This window comes from Strongylocentrotus purpuratus, unplaced genomic scaffold (genome assembly GCF_000002235.5).
Source record: "Strongylocentrotus purpuratus isolate Spur 01 unplaced genomic scaffold, Spur_5.0 spur5_scaffold_4, whole genome shotgun sequence".
NCBI lineage: Eukaryota > Metazoa > Echinodermata > Echinoidea > Camarodonta > Strongylocentrotidae > Strongylocentrotus > Strongylocentrotus purpuratus.
In genome coordinates, this window is record NW_022145610.1 from 25,750,571 (window position 1) to 25,768,530 (window position 17,960).

At 35.6% G+C, this 17,960-nt stretch overlaps 2 protein-coding genes across 3 annotated transcripts; both read left to right on the forward strand.

Annotated features, from left to right (window-relative positions):
- The first annotated feature begins 277 nt into the window (after nucleotides 1–277).
- Nucleotides 278–9,531, forward strand: LOC115929207. 2 transcript variants are annotated; one of them, XM_030997725.1, is made up of 3 exons: nucleotides 278–1,493; nucleotides 1,856–1,920; nucleotides 9,370–9,531. In XM_030997725.1, the coding sequence occupies exons 1-2, from the start codon at nucleotides 372–374 to the stop codon at nucleotides 1,880–1,882; spliced, it is 1,149 nt and encodes a 382-aa protein (XP_030853585.1). In that variant the 5' UTR covers nucleotides 278–371; the 3' UTR covers nucleotides 1,883–1,920; nucleotides 9,370–9,531. The 2 variants fall into 2 exon arrangements, with proteins under 2 accessions (XP_030853585.1, XP_030853584.1); XM_030997724.1 differs by lacking the exon at nucleotides 9,370–9,531 and having other exon boundaries at nucleotides 1,856–2,857.
- Nucleotides 9,532–9,588: 57 nt separating this feature from the next.
- Nucleotides 9,589–13,672, forward strand: LOC115929208. Its single transcript, XM_030997726.1, has 4 exons — nucleotides 9,589–9,657; nucleotides 10,074–10,284; nucleotides 10,613–10,910; nucleotides 11,233–13,672. The coding sequence occupies exons 2-4, from the start codon at nucleotides 10,240–10,242 to the stop codon at nucleotides 11,286–11,288; spliced, it is 399 nt and encodes a 132-aa protein (XP_030853586.1). The 5' UTR covers nucleotides 9,589–9,657; nucleotides 10,074–10,239; the 3' UTR covers nucleotides 11,289–13,672.
- Nucleotides 13,673–17,960: the final 4,288 nt, after the last annotated feature.

Here is a 17,960-nt window from a genome sequence, read left to right on the forward strand (position 1 = left end):
GTGATACAGACACAAGTCCTGGATGTGATTTATTCGATAGAAGTGTTTTACCACAACGCAATATGCCTTTGAATGTTAGTGATAGACCAAAAGATATGCCCATAAATGAACCAGTAGACAATGTCTGTGAATCGGTATTGGAAAATGATGATATGATGAAAAATGATTTTTCAGATGTTTCAGATGGTGTACAAGAAGATGCAGTGTTTGACAATGACCTGAAGAATAGAAGCTTTGATACAGTAAAAGATGGTACAGACAATGATACTGATATGTCATTTAATGATCATGCTCATTCAAGGAATCCTTTAGAATCTTCTTCAGATTCAAATATCAAAGATGAAGACATTGAAAAGGCAATAGATGCTAATATGTACACATGTACTGATGAAACAGAAACAGAAGTTGAATTTGTAGCAGATCTTGGATTACGTGATAGACCTGATAAAGATTTCAAATTTGTACCCCTCCAGAATAATGACAAACAGAACATTTGTTCAAAACTGAATATCAGATATATAGGCAAAGGCTGTGATTCAAGGTTAGATAGAAATAGCTCTATTGGAGTTCCTTTACAGAGTAAACAAATTACTGGTGATGGCAATTGTTTCTTTCGTGCAATTTCCTATGTAATTTCTGGAACTGAGCATAATCATGCAATTTTAAGAAATGCCACTGTGAAACATTTATTGCAAACCAAGGACATGTTTAGTAATACATTGAGGCAAGAATATAGAACAGTCAGAGAATATGTTTTGAAACGTAGAATAAAGGAAGACGGAACGTGGGCTACAGACACTGAAATTAGCGCTTTAGCAAATTTAATCGATACTGATATTTATTCATACAATGACCAAGTACCATGTTGGCAATTGTTCTCTGCAAAGAAACCTGGAAGAATAAATATTGTAACATCTGATAAGGGAATTTATATACTGTACACAGGAAATGTTCATTTTAATGTTGTTGAATCTGTAGATTTTGTCAATTTCAATTCATTGGAACAGACAAGAACAACTAAAGAAGATAGAACGTCAAAGAGAACTTTGCCATGTCCATCAATTCAGGCTGATGTTAAAGTAAAGCATGTGTTCAAGAAGTGTAGATCCAAGTCGCAGATAGAGGAAGAAATTGATGAAGTAGTGGATAAGTCTCCTGAAACATTTCAAAACCATGTTGATCCAAAGGGAAAAAAACGTAGGCTCACGTTGGAGACTGGTACGATAAATCACGATGAGAGGAAAGGTACTGCAAATCTTTTTGACATGACATATGAACAGTGTGCAAGTAATCAGTCTGAATCAGTCGTTCACAACGAACGTAACACCAAGGACGAAACCCTTAAAAGTGATCACAAAGACAAATGCACGAGAGTCGATACACAAATAACGCTTGTTGCCCAAGGGACATTCAATCAAGGTGATACAAGATTTGGTGACTTAAGTGGAAAGCAGTGTGTTACCAATTCACTTTCTGCACTGTTGTATAGCAAGGTAAAAAATGTCAATGATTGGAAAAGTACAGATCTAGACAGGATTTTGAATAACGGTAATGAATTATACTGTTACATACGGCGATCCACTTCACTCGACAACCAATACTTATTGATATCTGATCTATTTGAATATTTGGATGCGTACAATGAATTGTTTAACATAGTACGCCGTGAACCAGTCACTGGATTGTTAGATGGAGATGAATTGATATTGGCCCAGTCTCTTTCGATGACATTGAAGCAAGCACTCGAAAAAGAACTCTGTACTGATTCTGATGCATGTTTTGTGACATTTGCTAGAAGTACTTTCATTGTATTATCTGGTCAAGATGGTTTCTTTATATTTGATTCACATTCCAGAAGCAGTCGAGGTTTCCTGAGTTGTAACGGACACAGTGTTGTACTTCGTACTCAAAGCTGGCAAGGTGTGTACAAGCATTGCATGAGGTTAGCAAAATCAATGGGATGCCCCCTGCACACCGAATATGAAGTAACTAGTGTATGTGCTAAAGCAACTTCCGGTAAGAATGAAACCTTGAAAGGCTATCCACAGTTACAGGATTTTGTTTGTAATCCAATTCCTTCGTCAAATACGCACAGTGAAAGTCAGTCTGGAAGCTCTGGATGTTCCATACATTGTGAAAGCTTTGATGAAGTTCAAATATTGGATGAGAGTGTTTCCCCACAAAAGATGATTGATAACCCAAATGTATTTCTCTTCCCTGAAGAAGCAAATGAAACAATCATTCATGATGTACATTATAACGGTCAGCACCCACAAAAGATGATTGATAACCCAAATGTATTTCTCTTCCCTGAAGAAGCAAATGAAACAATCATTCATGATGTACATTATAACGGTCAGGAATTGAAACTGAAGAGTGTGACAATTGGCTTAACCAAATTAAAAGAATCCCAGCTAAATAATAGTTGTCTTCTGAACGGAAATGACTCTATAAATACAGAATATGAAAATGAACAAAAAGGAGATTCCAAAAATTGTACTAAATCCGGGAATGACTCTGATAGATTAAATTTAGTGAACAAAGTTCAGAATTCCAACTCTATCTTAAGCAGAAAACGAAAATGGAGTAACCTCGAAAGCGATGCAAACGTTGATGTCGACCTTGGCAAGGAAATTCGAAAAACCAAATTGCTAAAAATGAATGAGAACGACAGCTTAAGAATTGATGCAAGCGAATGTGCTGATAGTCATGATGAATTAATAGTAATTGGAGAAGTTCATGTTAGAAATGTAGACCATGGAAAGAAAAAACGTAAAAATAGACAAAGTTCTAATCAAAAAAGGAAGCGCATGAGACAGCAAATGAGAGAAAAACGAGCCCTGGCCAAAGATGAAATCATTAAGAAAAAGGAAAAGTGTATTCACAATGCGCAAATGAAAAAAATTAAAATGAAAAATAAATATCAAAATGATTTAACCTACAAAATAGAAAAAATAAATGAAGTAAAAAAAAGGCAAAAAGAAATGTATGAAGAGGATTCAAATTTCAGGAACATACAGCTAAATATGATGAAAACCAAATATCATTTTGATTCACGTTATAAAAAGAAAATTTTGTATGGAAATAAACAAAAATATTTGAGAAATGAAGGATTCAAAGAAAATGTTAAAACAGCTATGAGGATTAAAATGAAAAATAGATATTGGAACGATGAACTATTTAAACGAATGCACAAGAGTAGAATAAGAAGTAAATACCAGCATGATGAACTATTTAAACGAATGCACAAGAGTAGAATAAGAAGTAAATACCAGCATGATGAACTATTTAAACGAATGCACAAGAGTAGAGTAAGAAGTAAATACCAGCATGATGAACTATTTAAACGAATGCATAAAAGCAAATTAAGAAGTAAATATTTGAACAACAAACATTTTAAGAAAAAACAACAAGATATCATGAAAAAACGAATAAAGGAATTATATCGCAACGATGAAAATTTTAAGAAAAAACAACAAGATATCATGAAAAAACGAATAAAGGAATTATATCGCAACGATGAAAATTTTAAGAAAAAACAACAAGATATCATGAAAAAACGAATAAAGGAATTATATCGCAACGATGAAAATTTTAAGGAAAAACAACAAGATATCATGAAAAAACAAATGAAGAAATTATATTGCAACGATCAGCAATTTAAACATACAAAAAAGGCAAATATGAAAACATTGTCCAAAATTAGATATAAAGGCAACGAATTTAAGGAAAAGAAATTGATGAGCTTAAAAATGAAATATAAAAGAATTGAAAAATATAGGCAAAATGTAATAAAACAAAATCGAAAAAGGTCTGTACTTCGAACGGTAAAATTGTCCGAGTTTGATATTGTACTTGAAGAATTTAGAAAGATAATTTCTCATGGCCCAGAATATGTGTGCTGTGTATGCTTAAAACTTCTCTTTGAGAACCAAGTATTGAAATGTAAAAAGAGTAATTATAAAATTCAGACATGCATAAGTGAAGAATATTTGCATGTTTGCAATTCAGAATGCCGGTCAAAATGTTTAATAGGCCAGTCAGCCAGATCGTCACTATGGATATGCTTCACCTGTCATAGAAAATTGCAAGCTGGAAAAGTACCTGCAGAAGCAAATATGAACAATTTACAACTACATGAAGTTCCAAAAGAACTTGCCAATCTGAACAATTTAGAACAGCATTTGATTGCATTGAATATTCCTTTCATGAAGTTAATGGCCTTGCCTAAAGGTGGTCAAAATGGAGTCCATGGCCCAGTCGTGTGCGTGCCTTCAAACACTTATGAAACAGTAGATATGTTGCCAAGACCACAGACTGAAGATCAATTGATCCGTGTTAAACTCAAACGAAAATTGTCGTACAAAAGCTATTATGAGTACAAATTTGTAGATAAATCTAACTTGCTTAATGCTCTGCAGTATTTAAAAGCAAATAATAAGTGGTATTTTGATGTTACAGTAAATGATAAATGGGAAAACTCACTTGAACGAAATGAAAAAGATAATGAAAAGGAAGAAGCAGTGGAAATCGGTGGTAAAGCTCGTTTAGCAAAATATTGGAAGGAAATGGAAGAACAAATTGATTACATTTTGTCCAAAGACAAAAATACTAATGAAAACATGCAAGACAACAGTAAACTACACAAAAAAATAAATGACAAGGACACTGAAGACGATATGGAAGAACGATTACGCGGTATTCAGTTAGACTCGTGTCTCCAGCCAGTAGATATTGGACAGGAAATATTAGATCAGTATTTTGAAGACATAATATGTTGTGCTCCTTGTGAAGGAAGAAGCCCTGTATCAATTCTACAAGATGAAAGCAATGAGGCCAAATGTTTCCCAGTATTATTTCCTAAAGGTCAACCAACATTCCATGATAGAAGAGATGAAAAAATAACATTAGGACGTTATCTCCATAACCGACTGATGCACGTGGACAACAGATTTGCTCAGAATACAGATTACATCTTTTATGCACAATATATTTATGAAATTCAACAGGTTATATCACAAGTTTCTATCGCTTTAAGGCAAAGTCCAAACAAAAAAGATGATTCGTCTTCAATAACTGCCTCAGATTTGAAAGATGCAGAGAAAGTTAAAAAAATACTAAAATCAGACAAGGGCTATAAATTTTTAAAGCAAATTCGTGGAACACCTCCATTCTGGCAAAAGACACAAAAAGATGTTCTCGCAATGGTACGACAGCTTGGAAAGCCGACATGGTTTGCTTCTTTCTCATCTGCCGATATGAGATGGCCAGAATTAATGAATACATTGCTTAGACAAAAAGGAGACACCAGGGAATCGAGTGAATTAGACTATACAGAAAAATGTAATCTTTTAAGATCAAATCCAGTAACAGTTGCCAGAATGTTTGATAAAAGATTTCACACTTTTATGAAGAGAGTTATTTTATCTCCCGCTGCACCGATTGGTAAAGTAGTTGATTCATTTTGGAGAGTAGAGTATCAAGCCCGTGGTTCCCCTCACATTCATGCCTTGTTCTGGGTTCAAAATGCTCCACAGTTGGGTATCGATAAAGATGATGATGTCGTACAATTCGTAGATAAATACATTTCTTGCCAGAAACCGGATGAAAAGGAAGATCAAGAACTACATGAAATAGTGAGCAAGGTCCAACAACACAGTAAGAAACATTCTAAATCTTGCACAAAAACGGGAAAAGCGTGTAGATTTAATTTCCCAAGACCACCATCTGAAAAAACATTCATTGTAACACCTGTTGAAGAGATTCCAGCTAAAGATTGTGGGAAAGTGCAAAATAAGGGAAAGGACAATGATCAAATTAAAGCTTCTAAAAAGATTAAAGATGATGCAGAGAAATTGTTGAAGTCAGTTAAAGATGCATTATCCAATGGAATCGAGTACAACAGTGTAAACCATCTCTTTGAAAAGCTTGGCATTACACAAAATCAATTTGAGAATGCACATAATGAATTAGCATCACAACAAAGTATAATCATCAAAAGAGAAATACAAGATGTATGGGTAAATCAGTTTAATCCAAGTCTACTAAGAAGCTGGAATGCCAACATGGATTTGCAGTTTGTAACAAATGTATTTGCATGCGTGGCTTATATTGTATCCTACATGTCAAAAGCTGAACGAGAAATCGGAATGCTATTGAGTCATACACTATCAGAAATGAAAGAGGGAAATGAAAACGCAAAGGAAAGCATGAAAAAACTTGGCCAGGTGTACATGCAAAATCGTGAAGTGTCTGCTCAAGAAAGCGTCTATCGTGTTTGCAGTCTCAGATTGAAAGAATGTTCTAGGAAAGTGGAATTCATTCCTGTTGGACCCGACCCTGTCAGAATGAGTTTACCATTAAGCGTTATAAAAAGCAGACCAGATAACGATAATGATGATGATGAGAATGTTTGGATGCCTAGCAAGCTCGACAGATACAAAGCTCGACCTAGAAACGCAGAATTCAGTGATATGTGTCTTGCAACGTTTTGTTCTCAGTATAGAATCTTAACTGCATCCCAAAAGCCAAGTACAAGAAGTAAAAATGTCTTTAAATTAGATAACGATCTGGGGTATATTCAGAAGCGTACTCGTACGGGAGATGCAGTTGTAAGATATCCCCGATTCTCACCCATTATCTCACCCGAAAAATATTATTTGAGCATTTTGCAACTCTTTCTGCCATATTTTGAAGATGGACAATTAAAGCCCCCAACATTTGAAACACATGAAGAGTTCTACGAGACAGGTTCTGTGAAAATATGTGGACGTGAATTGGAGAAAGTCTGGTCAATTGTCTGTACTAACCGAAAGAAGTTTGAAATGAACGCCGATGCAATTGATCATGCACAGGAGCATCTTGACAAATTTGGTCCACACGAAGATGCATGGGGTCTTTTATGTCCGGAAAAGGAAGTAGAGCGACTTGAACATCCCAAAGAAAATGTAGATGTCGAAGATTGTGATGGAGATCTTGATATCCCAGATTTAAAGAATGAACCGAAAAAAGATGACTATAGCATCGAACTACGTTCGGTAAAAATTTCCAAACAAGATGGACATTCTTTGATGAGGTCTTTGAATGAGAAGCAACAGAGTGTTTTTTACAAAATACGACAGTGGTGTTTAGATAGAGTAAATGGAAAATCGGTCGAACCGTTTCATATGTTTCTAACTGGAGGTGCTGGCACTGGAAAGAGTCATTTGATCAAATGTCTTTACTATGAAGCAACACGTATACTAGCCCGAATGTTGCCACATCCTGATGATGTCTCAGTATTGAAAATGGCTCCAACCGGAGTAGCTGCATACAATATCAATGGCCATACTATACATAGTATTCTTTCTATTCCAATCAATGCACAAGTACTGTATCAACCGCTGAGTGATGAGAAAATAAGTGTCCTTCGAAATAAGCTGGCTGAATTGCAAATTTTAATCATAGATGAAGTATCAATGGTAGATCAAAAGATGATGTCTTACATTCACGGCCGCCTACGACAAATAAAACAATCACGAGATCAAACTGCTTTTGCTGGTGTTTCAGTTATTGCTGTGGGAGACATGTATCAGTTACCTCCAGTCTTAGGAACTCCTTTATATAAAGACACACTCAATGGTGCATTGTGGAATGCTAATTTCAAGAAAGTAGAACTTGAAGACATTATGAGACAAAAAGACGATACCCAATTCGCTTTTCTCTTAAATAGATTACGTGTAAAACAAGGGGAAGAGATTCTCTGTGATGAAGACCTAGCAATGCTCAAGTCCTGCGAGACTGGTGAAGAATGTGAAAATGCTCTGCATATCTATGCATGTAACAATGAAGTAGATGCTTGGAACAAGAAATTATTGCATACAAAATGTGGAGATGTGATATGCGTAAAAGCACAAGACATGGACAAAGATGTTAAAAAAGGAAATCAAATACGGGAAAAACCTTATACAAAGAAGAAAACCCAGTTGCCTCCTTATCTGTGGATTGCAGTTAATGCTAGAGTGATGCTGCTCAAAAACATTGATGTTAGTAAAGGCCTGACAAATGGATGTTTCGGAAATGTAACAGAAATAATAACGGATCATACAAATTTGAATCCAGTTTGCATCAAAGTTAATTTTGAGAAGGCCGATATTGGTATTCATTCAATCGAAATGTCTCAAGAATCCATTGGTAAGAAATATGTGAGAAAACAATTTCCACTTAAGCTTGCTTATGCTTGCACAATTCATAAAGTACAAGGTTCGACATTAGACAAAGCTGTTGTATCATTAAAAAATGTATTTCAATCTGGACAGGCATATGTTGGGCTTAGTCGCGTTACTTCGTTATCTGGACTTGTGATAGAACATTTCGATCCTAAACGTATATATTGTAATCCAGAAATTAAAGAACGCATTGAGATTATGAAGCCGTTTATCGAGAATGAAACTTCTGAAGATATTCACGATTATAACTTTTCTTTGGTAATGCAAAATGTACAAGGATTAAAACAGCATTTTATCGATTTCAAATCCCAGTGCCAATTTGTGAATGTAGATTGTATTTGCTTGACCGAAACATGGATTAATGATGATGATCTCTGTGACGTTATTTTAGATAACTTTCGATTTTATCATCAGCCACGACATCTTTCATACTGTAATTCTGGAGTTGGAAATGTACTCAAAGAACAATCGCACGGAGGTGTTGCAATGTATATCAAGAATACATATTCAAGTAGATTAGACATATCTGTCGACAACTTAGAGTTTATTGCAATTCTTGTCACCAAACCAGTTTCTGTTGTGATTTCAGTTGTTTATCGACCTCCATCATATAGTATCAAATCATTCTGTGAATCATTAGACAATTTGCTAGATGCATTACACAAAAGAAGCATTAGGTGTATTGTGATGGGAGATTTTAATGAGGATTTGTTTAAAGGTTCTTCACAGGTAAACAAGCTGATGTGTAATAAAGGTTACAAACAGCATGTTGTTAATGGTACTACTGAGAAGGGGACATTGATAGATCATGTGTACAGCAAGGGACTAGATTTATTGGAAACAGAGGTCATCCCTACATATTATAGTTACCATGAAGCTGTTAAGATTGCATTTTGATATTTATTGTAAGGCCAAATAAAAAATAAAACATGTTTAGCGTCCTGTTTTTTTTGAAAAAAAAGAAGGAGGCCCTTTACACCTGGAGTAATTTGGCAATTCTATGACATATCTTTTTGCTTTGAAAATGTTACATTGGGGTTGCATAGACAGAATACTTTTTATGTCAAATGCGTTCATTAATAAGGTTAACACTTTTAAAAAAGAAAAATTCAGTGCTGTTCATATTCCTAATCTTCAAATGATTTTTTTTATTTCACTTCAGATAACTGCTTCAGATGACTGCAAAGCGCAACGTTGCAAAGCTCATTTCTACAACCCTAGTCATCAATGACAGTGCACCACCATATCCCTTTGCTCACCAGTTGAAACAAACTACCGCCCTCGAGTCAGAAGGCTGTCCTCATCATCCAACACACAGCGGTAACATCACCCAAGGACTTCAGCCCTCCGGTGATACCTGGTTCAGCAAAGACTAGGCCTTGGGGAGTGTTTACGGCTCTGTCATCATAACAGCATTGTGGCAGAAGTATGGAACACCAGCATATACAGGGTAAGGAAAGATTGCCAAACTAAAATGTTTGAAAAAGCCTAACCCTACTGTACTGAGTTATTTCAAGCTCCTCCGGATAGATGGTTGACCTCGGCCACTACACTGTTGATTCCCACAAAATTGGCACACCTGGAGTAAATTGGCAATTCTATGACATATCTTTTTGCTTTGAAAATGTTACATTGGGGTTGCATAGACAGAACACTTTTTATGTCAAATGCGTTCATTAATAAGGTTAACACTTTTAAGAAAGAAAAATTGAGTACTGTTCATATTCCTAATCTTCAAATGATTTTTTTAAATTTCACTTCTTGAGATAACTTCTTCAGATGACTGCAAAGCGCAACATTGCAAAGCTCACTTCTACAACCCTAGTCACCAATGACCGTGCACCACCATACCCCTTTGCTCACCAGTTCAAACAAACTACCGCCCTCGAGTCAGAAGGCTGTCCTCATCGTCCAACACACAGCGGTAACATCACCCCAGGACTTCAGCCCTCCGGTGATACCTGGTTCAGCGAAGACTAGGCCTTGGGGAGTGTTTACGGCTTTGTCACCAAAACAGCATTGTGGCAGAAGTATGGAACACCAGCATATACATGTAATGTATCGGGACCTTTACAGGGTAAGGAAAGATTGCCAAACTAAAATGTTTGAAAAAGCCTAACCCTACTGTACAGAGTTATTTCAAGCTCCTCCTGATAGATGGCTGACCACGGCCACTACACTAGTGATTCCCACAAAATTGGCACACCTGGAGTAAATTGGCAATTCTATGACATATCTTTTTGCTTTGAAAATGTTACATTGGGGTTGCATAGACAGAATACTTTTTATGTCAAATGCGTTCATTAATAATGTGAACACTTTCAAAAAAGAAACATTTAGTACTGTTTATATTCCTAATCTTCAAATGATTTTTTTTATTTCACTTCTTGAGATAACTTCTTCAGATGACTGCAAAGCGCAACGTTGCAAAGCTCATTTCTACAACCCTAGTCACCAATGACAGTGCACCACCATACCCCTTTGCTCACCAGTTCAAACAAACTACCGCCCTCGAGTCAGAAGGCTGTCCTCATCGTCCAACACACAGCGGTAACATCACCCCAGGACTTCAGCCCTCCGGTGATACCTGGTTCAGCGAAGACTATGCCTTGGGGAGTGTTTACGGCTCTGTCACCAAAACAGCATTGTGGCAGAAGTATGGAACACCAGCATATACATGTAATGTATCAGGACCTTCACAGGGTAAGGAAAGATTAAACTAAAATGTTTGAAAAAGCCTAACCCTACTGTACAGAGTTATTTCAAGCTCCTCCTGATAGATGGCTGACCTCGGCCACTACACTATTGATTCCCACAAAATTGGCACACCTGGAGTAAATTGACAATTCTATGACATATCTTTTTGCTTTGAAAATGTTACATTAGGGTTGCATAGACAGAATACTTTTTATGTCAAATGCGTTTATTAAGAAGGTGAACACTTTTAAAAAAGAAAAATTCAGTACTGTTCATATTCCTAATCTTCAAATGATTTTTTTTATTTCACTTCATATAACTTCTTCAGATGACTGCAAAGCGCAACATTGCAAAGCTCATTTCTACAACCCTAGTCACCAATGACAGTGCACCACCATATCCCTTTGTTCACCAGTTCAAACAAACTACCGCCCTCGAGTCAGAAGGCTGTCCTCATCATCCAACACACAGCGGTAACATCACCCAAGGACTTCAGCCCTCCGGTGATACCTGGTTCAGCAAAGACTAGGCCTTGGGGAGTGGTTACGGCTCTGTCATAAGAGCATTGTGGCACAAGTAGCCTCGATCTCGACCAAGACATTTTGAATGCCACTCTGTATGGCTCAGCATACTTTTTTTTTCTTTATTCATACTAACGTGTGTTCATGTCCATTTTTCCACCTCTGATTCTTACATTTATTTTCTGATACCATGTTTCTGTGTGATTTTAGTCTTATTTTTACTGGTATGACAATGTAAACATATACCTTTGTTCCACACAAGATATTTTGGGATTTTGTGTGCACTTCCATGTAACTACATGTATTTTTATATGATAGTTTTTGTTTCTGATTGTTCAATTCCTTTTACGCTCTCATTCCTTTATAGTTGTATCTTATTTGAGACAGAGGAAGAGAGAGGGTGAATAGTAGAGAGAGAGGGGGATGCAGAAACAAAGCGCCATTTATGATGTATTTTATTACATTTGTGTTTTAACTTTGCACATACATTGCAAGATTTTGGGATTTAACACGTTTATTTTTCTGTAAGTTTGTAAATCCTTGTATTCACACAGTGTTTTGAGTGATATATTGTAAAGATAGATCTTATGCATGCTCCTTGGGGAAAAGAAGTTATACATGCATGTCACTCTTCTTATCTTGGCATTACCGTAATTCTTATATTGGTTGATGTTGCTGATATATGAAACAGAATCTGATGGATATCATTGATAACAGTTACTGTTTGTCTTCTTTTTAACATCAGGATAACAGATCTTAGTAGTACAGCGAAAGACAATTCACTGTAATTTGTTATATTGTCATATATTACACGATTATGATTTTCAATGGCACATGTTTGTACACTACAATTTTATGTCATTAGAGGTCACATATCCAGTTTGTTTCGTGAATAGTCAATATTGGATTATGATTATAATGTCAGTTTATTTGCAACATTTACCCCATATATAGTGGTATCTTACGATCAACTGTCAATATCTACTGCATTCACTATACATAGCAGTGTCTTGCTTGCTGTAACAAAGAGGTATATAGGGCTGTTAGGGATTATCCATAATGTACATTGTTTTTTAGTTTTTATTGTTATTGTGTTTATCTGAACTTATGTTGTTTATGTACCTGTTTTATATATGTATTCCATTTCTGTTGAATATATATACATGTTAAAATGCCCTTTTCAGAGATTTGTACAATGCTGCTCTTTTCAGTATGTGCTTTTATTTTGGTATATCAAATTTAATTGGATATGCTGTTTTTAAAATTTATTTCTTTTAAAATGTGTTCGAAGATGATAGGTGATTACCATTTGTAACATTGCATTGCGGTTCTTTTTTAGATCGCCAAGGAAATAGCGTGATGTTAAGTTTGGTGCAGAATGTCATTTACATGCATGTAGATAGGTCTATGCAATTTAGCTTTGACTTTGGTTAACAATGAATAGACCTGTTTACTAATGTACTTCATTTTATGTTTCTCTCTATAGTACATGGTAGGGGGTGAAACAAGAATACAAAGGTTAGAAGGAAAAGTTAAAGAAGATTGGGGTTCAATGGCACATGTTTGTACACTACAATTTTATGTCATTAGAGGTCACATATCCAGTTTGTTTTGTGAATAGTCAATATTGGATTATGATTATAATGTCAGTTTATTTGCAACATTTACCCCATATATAGTGGTACCTTACGATCAACTGTCAATATCTACTGCATTCACTATACATAGCAGTGTCTTGCTTGCTGTAACAAAGAGGTATATAGGGCTGTTAGGGATTATCCATAATGTACATTGTTTTTTAGTTTTATTTTTATTGTGTTTATCTGAACTTATATCTCACTTGCTATGTAGGGGGCCTTTCATATAATCAGTAGGTATCTTGTTTATGTACCTGTTTTATATATGTATTCCATTTCTGTTGAATATATATACATGTTAAAATGCCCTTTTTAGAGATTTGTACAATGCTGCTCTTTTCAGTATGTGCTTTTATTTTGGTATATCAAATTTAATTGGATATGCTGTTTTTAAAATTTATTTCTTTTAAAATGTGTTTGAAGATGATAGGTGATTACCATTTGTAATATTGCATTGCGGTTCTTTTTTAGATCGCCAAGGAAATAGCGTGATGTTAAGTTTGGTGCAGAATGTCATTTACATGCATGTAGATAGGTCTATGCAATTTAGCTTTGACTTTGGTTTGATAAGCTTTGTTTAGTGCTTTGAACATGAATTTAACAATGAATAGACCTGTTTACTAATAGACTTTATTTCATGTTTCTCTCTATAGTACATGGTAGGGGTGAAACAAGAATACAAAGGTTAGAAGAAAAAGTTAAAGAAGATTGGGGAACACTGGAAGACATAATAGAGGGAGAACGAGAGTCAGAGGCGGAATAGGGAGAGGGTGAGAGAGTATAACAAAAGAGAAGGGCAGAGATAGATCGAGACATCGCAAGGGAGAAAGAGGGAGGCAAGGAAGGAGTGAGACGAAGGAAGGGAGAGGGTGAAGAGTAGAGAAAGAGAGAGGGGGATGCAGAAACAAAGCAAGAGAGAGGGGCAGAACAAGAGAGGAGAAGGGGAACATAGCAAGAGAGAGGAGAAAGAGAAAGAGATGCAATCGAGGCACTCTACTAGCATAAATAGATTTGAATATTTACTATATAGAGAAAGGGAGAAGTTATATAGACATAGACAATGATGATCATGATGATAATGAACATGAAGGTGATGGTAATGATAATGTTAGATGATGATAATAATAATAATGTTAATGATGATGTTGATGATCATCAGACCATCACGATGATGATGATATTGATGATGATGATCATGAGCGTGATCCTGACATCTGATTGAAAAAAATGAGGGGACATTTAGATAGCATATAGTCTCAGCTACAACATGCTCAAATATATTTTAAAAAACAAGCGGAAATAACGGCGATATTGCTCTCAAAAGACAGGGATGTAGAATCCAGATTTGAGAAAAAGTCATCTCCCATATAGAAAAAGAGAGAAATTTTAACGATATGTAAATGTAAACAATGATCATAATGATGATGATGATGATGATGATCTTGATAGTAATGATTATGATGATGATTATAATGATAATGTTAATGATGATGATGATGATGATGTTGATGATCATGATCATGATCAGACCATGATGATGATCATGATCATGATGATCATCATGATGATCATGAGCGTGATTCTGACATCTGATTGAAAAGATGAGGGGACATTTAGATAGCATAGAGTCTCAGCTACAACATACTCCAAAATCAACAAAAACCAGGCGGAAATAACGGCGATATTGCTCGCAAAAGACAGGAATGTAGAATCCAGATTTGAGAAAAAGTCATCTCCCATGGGGATTACAGGCGAAAAGTAATGGATCAAGTGATAATAGGGTAATAATAAAGTAAATATGGTTGTTTATTACATTATTTGCGATTCTACGTGTAGTAATGTGATATTTGCTATGTATATCCATCAGAAACTTGTCTGTACGAAACAGTGAAATACTGCCCTCTCCGGCAGAATAAAGTAAGCTTAGCAACGAGCATAATGGCGTATACTTCTAGCAGTATTTACTTTCGTATTTATGGACATATAAGATACGACATTTGGCGACGAGGAAGGGATTCTCATTCCAGGACATCACTATGATGTTCCCCCTGCCCCTAACATTCACTCCCGACATCCTGCCCCCTCCAGTCGCCCTTCTCGTACCCGGCGACGGCCTCGATATTTGACAGACTATGTCTCATAGAACTATATTTCGGTTCCTCCCTTTTGACAGTACTCATAGTGTTTTGGTTACATGCATGTTTTGGATGAAATGCCTTCATCTCAGTAGCTAGTTTGACCCCCCCCCCCCCAATGGTTGTTTATGCATTTTGTCATTCTGATGTTTGTCTTTACCGGTAATCTTTTCATACTGCTTCGCATCTACCAGTTCCACTCCATCACACTGATTGATACGGAATGTTTTTTTCCTAAATTCTTTTTTCAAGCAATTTTCAGTTGTGAGTTCAATAATGCAACAGTCTATTTTTTTATATAGAGATACTGTTCGAATGATGATGATTATTTTGATATGTTTGTCATTATTGTTCATTGAAAAGGGAGAGAGGAAGGATGGAAAGAGGATTAATATTTCACGAACAAAACAGATATTGTAAACAAACAAACAAAAAATGATTTAAATGTACGTACATGTATGTATGTCAAATTACTGTACACTGAAAGTACAAACATGATGTGTTTATTAGTAATTTCGTTCAAAAGCATTATTGTTGTATATTGTGTGGTACAATGTATTTTTAACTTGGACTGTTCTTTGCATCATTAGTTTCCAAAAGAAAAAGTACAAGAACAGAAATGATTTATTTTGGTTAATAACATTTATTTTATTGTCATGCTGTGCAAGTACACATATATGCACAACTTTGTTGCAAATGATGTTGAAATGCCAAATGTTGCACAATACTCTATTGTTTCAGTTTGGTGTTATAGCAGACCTCAATAAGGTGTTTTCAAGGTTGTAAGTGTTATGAAAGTTCTATTTGACTTTGTCTAGTATTTTGCAGTTCATGATTTCGACAAGGATTTTGTAATGTCAGGTTTAAGACAGCAGTCCTTTTATTGTTGTGTTTGCATTCAGTTGATCTCAAATATAACTAACCTCGTACGTATAGGATTTTACACAAATACAAGTGCTAACAACTCTCAGAAGAAAATAGCCAAATCACTCATATATATTTTGGTTGTTAGATTTGATCCAAACCGATTCAGCCGATACTGTATGTATTCAACAGGCTTAATGCACCTTCTCCAACATTATAGGAAACTCTATCTCAAAGAAGGGAGAGGTGTAGTAATGTGATATTTGCTATGTCCATCAGAAACTTGTCTGTATGAAACAGTGAAATACTGCCCTCTCCGGCAGAATAAAGTAAGCTTAGCAACGAGCATAGTGGCGTATACTTCTAGCAGTATTACTTTCGTATTTATGGACATATAAGATACGACACTACGTGTTTTAAAATTCAAAGGAGATTGTACAGTGAAAGGTCAAAATGAAAAAAAAGTGAAGAAAAAAATTGTTGGAGACGCCCGGACTCGAACCAGGGACCTCGAGGTCGGAAGTCAAGTGCGTTACCGATATACCAAAACATTTCCCATAGAGATTACACGTAAACGGAAAATGGAATTCTCAAATCCCACTTTGTAAGTGAAATATGAGCATGATCCCGGCATCTGATCGAAAAATAAAGGACACACTTGTGATAGCTTATTTTCTCAGCTACAACATACTCAAAGCTCAGCGTAAACAAAGATAAAACGACGGAGATATTGCTCGCAAAAGACGAGAATGTAGAATCCAGTTTTGAGAAAAAGTCATGTCCCATAGAGAATACACGCAAAATGTGAAAAATTGACATGCCTCCTTTAATCGCAAAAATACGCCATGATGCCATTGTCAAAATGAAATATCATGATGACTACATTTGTAGAGAATATTCTCAGGTAGAACATATCAAAATTTGAAAGAAAATTAATCAATATTTACAGAGATACAATCAATTTTACAAAAATATGCTGACGTCATAATATGCAAATTGAAATTTTGAGTTCGGAGGCCATTATGATGACGTCATGAGTTAAATGAGGGTCAAATGACACATGAAATCATATCTCCAACTCATACTTATTCCAACCATGATATAAAAGTTGGGGTCAATTGACTATCTCAAGAGCTATTTTGATTTTTAAAATGGGATGTTTTTGATCAAATTTGCATTATATTGCCCATAGCAGTACGCGCGGATTTTGAACTTTGACGCGCGCTCACGGCCTTATAAAAGGTCAAGAGTGACTGAAATTAATGTAAATTGTCATTTACGGTAAGAGAAATCTAAATCATGTAAAAAAAAATGAATTTGACCTTTTCCGCGCGTTGTGAGCGCGCGCAACGCGCGCGTTGACACTTACGGACGGAAAATTTTGAAATGCTTAAAATGACCTGATTCGTACTCTCCTTCAATAGTTAAGTAATTTTGAGCATTTTTAAATTTTGACGCGCACGTACGCGCGCGTCGTGACCTTTATGTGACCTTTGATGACATGATCTGTTGACCCTTGACCTGAAATATATGTGATATGAATATGAATGATCTTTGCTGATCCATCATGAAGATATGATGGATAACGTGATTTCACAAAATGGCGCCTGGATGACGTCACGATAAATTGATGACCTTGAAAATGTTCCTGTCACGTCTCATGACAATGACTTATGACTGTGTAAAAATTAAAAGAAATTAACACAACCGATCTTGAGTTAACCGATAAACAAAAAACGGGAAGAAATAAAAATAAATAATAATAATAATAAATAAATAAATAAAGAAAGAAAATTCTGACGAAAACAATAGGTGATCTGTCGAAAACGACAGACCACCTAATCAGTTTCCTAGTGTATCGAGTAATCTCAAGAAGGGATTGGAATTTGGTGAAGTTTG